Raw genomic sequence first — 2655 nt, forward strand, 5'->3', positions numbered from 1 at the left:
ATATATATATATATATATATATATATATATATATATATATATATAAAGGTGTTTTAAACTCTTCCCACACTCTTGCAATATTCTAAACAATGTTTCTAAACTCTAAACGCTCTAAAAGAGCAGAGAATGTCATGATTTCATCTCCCTGCCTCTTCTGCTCTCAGTCACCCGCAAGCACTCTTGGCCACGCCCACTTCTCGGCTCTGCATGGAGAACAGCTGATCAGCTGCAGCAGGAAGTTTATCCTGCAGTATGGCCTGCACAAATATGCAGCAGGTGCAAAATTATTTATTTTAAATAAAAATTCCATGCTGATCGTGCGGATCATCCATCAATAAACCAGTTATGTGTCATGTCCAATCTTATTTTGAAAAACAGTGATAGAGCGAGTCTGTGATAAATGAACTGCGAAGTAGCGAGGGGTACTGTAACTCCAAAAGTTAATCAGTTGGAAATGGCTTCTACTGCTATTCTAATCCAGGGATTATTTTTTGCACAGTTTAAACCTCTAAGGTTCATCATCTCCTGGGTGACTGAAAATCCACACCAACATGTTACTCTGCAATAATTAAGAGACACTGGAAGTCATGATGGAAAATATTATCTGAAATAATTCAAAGTGCCAGTATCATTATTTGTATTTTTCAAACATAAACCACATTTTGTGCCCATGTACTTTTAGGAAAGTACACCACCAGGACTCCAAAATAAAGAGATTTTCTAAGAACAACAGAATATTTTACTGTAGCGTGAGTGGATAGCTTTGTGATTTTGTGCATCGTGGCTTGCCTTGCTGGGGTCACCTCCGAATGCAGCAATGTTCTGCTGTACCCAAAGAAGAGCCGCCTGCTGGTCCAAAATCCCATAATTCCCTGCAGCTGAGGAGTGGGGATCTTCACCCGACACAAGGAATCCAAATGCCCCTTCAATCGCGCATCAGTTCACATGATCAGTGAGACAAAATTAACTCAGGCAAGACATTCATTTCCTCCCAAATCCCAATAACCAATCTCATCTTAACGCCCGTTTTCATTCTTGAAAGAATACAATTTATTATAACAACATTAACAATTTCCCTTTCTTTCTGTCTTGTACACATGCATGCAGCTTCTAAGACGTTATCTTAACAAAGCGAGCATCTTAACAAATGTTCATGGCTGTCTTCAAGACAGTTTGTATTAAAGTTAATTCAGTCTTTATCCTAGTCCATACAATCCAATTTATAAACAATGTGCACACAGAACCCCCACTATCTTCTGCCTAACAGACATTTTATTTCGGCAGAACAAGATCACATTAAAGCAAAATACAACCAAGCTGTCTTACCCAGTCGGTACTGCAGATTCACGACAACAGTGTTGGTGAAGTTACTGATGAAGCGCTCGTCAGACAACGGCTTGGAGGCAGAACCGGCTACGAAATCGCCTCCATGGATCCACACCATGATGGGCAGGGGGCGCCCTCGAGGAGAAGTGAGGTTCACATCAAGGGGAACAAAAATGTTGAGGTAAAGGCAGTCCTCACTGACCTTTGTGGAACAAAAGAGAATGCATTTCAGTTTTCTTCCCTGAAATTGATTTTTTTTTTTATTTTATGAAAACCCTAAATTAGTATATTTATAAAGGTTTCTCTTTTTTTGTGTGTATGATGTCAGAGAACTGCTAGGGATGCATGATATTGGATTTTTGGCCGATATCCGATATGTTAAAACTTAAGTGGGCGATAACTGATACAAATACCGATATTTTTTTCCCTTTGACCAAATAACATTTAGGGATGGGGCTAATCCGATCCAGTATCAGTATCGGCCTCCAATACCAGCATAATTTACGTATCGGATTTTTCCGATCCATGATGCATGTTGGCTTCAAACTATGGGATGGATTTCCTGAACGGCGGCGTGTCTCATGAACCCAGAGTAATAAGACCCGCCTCACATTCAGGAAATCCAGTTCATAGTTTGCAGCCAGCTACAACGTGAGGACTGAGTTAGCAGCACTGTGGCTAACAGCTAACAAACTTTTCATCGAAACATGTCCGCTGTGTGGAAGAATTTTACACTAAACACCACAAGACAGCAACGTGCAATGTCTGCAGAGCCATAGCGCCACATTAAACTGTGGTAAAGTTAGTTTTACGATGGACATTCGAGCTCCGTGGCTTCAGCGGGGCACTACTCTCGCTGAATCCGAAACAGGCAACTCGACCTCGGCCAGCCGCGTCCAATCTGCCCCGCTCAGTCTGTCCATCTCTGAGGAGGGACAGACTGAGCGGGGCTGCCCCAAATCAAGCTGCCTGCTTCGGATTGAACAAGAAGTAGACGTCGCTGAAAGCTCGGAGCTCAAATGTTTACAGAGAAGTTGTTAAACTTCATAATTAATGACCAACCACTATCAGTTGTAGAAAACGAAGGATTTCTCAGTTTGATACTTGCAGCCAAGATATAGTTTACCCTCATGGAGATATTTATCAGTACAACAGTAAACAATCATAAAAAAACATGATTTGAAAATTATATATATTAAAAACAAAAACAGCTACATTATAAAGTGATGTAAAATAATAAAAACAGGAACATGTCTGTTGGTTTATGTCATGAACTTAGCAGGTGTTTGAAGCCATTTAACATTTTATTTTATTTAATTCATTTATTCA

At 40.1% G+C, this 2655-nt stretch overlaps 1 protein-coding gene across 1 annotated transcript in view; it reads right to left on the reverse strand.

Annotated features, from left to right (window-relative positions):
- Window positions 1-1525, reverse strand: part of LOC119428442 (crystal protein) — a gene marked incomplete at both ends in the record, with an annotated part of 5788 nt that extends 4263 nt beyond the window's left edge. The window contains 2 exon segments of the mRNA XM_037696122.1: window positions 790-923; window positions 1327-1525. Of these exon segments, the coding sequence (XP_037552050.1) occupies window positions 790-923; window positions 1327-1525 (333 nt within the window).
- Window positions 1526-2655: the final 1130 nt, after the last annotated feature.

Source organism: Nematolebias whitei, chromosome 22 (assembly GCF_014905685.2).
Source record: "Nematolebias whitei isolate Nwh7 chromosome 22, NemWhi1, whole genome shotgun sequence".
Taxonomy (NCBI): Eukaryota; Metazoa; Chordata; class Actinopteri; order Cyprinodontiformes; family Rivulidae; genus Nematolebias; species Nematolebias whitei.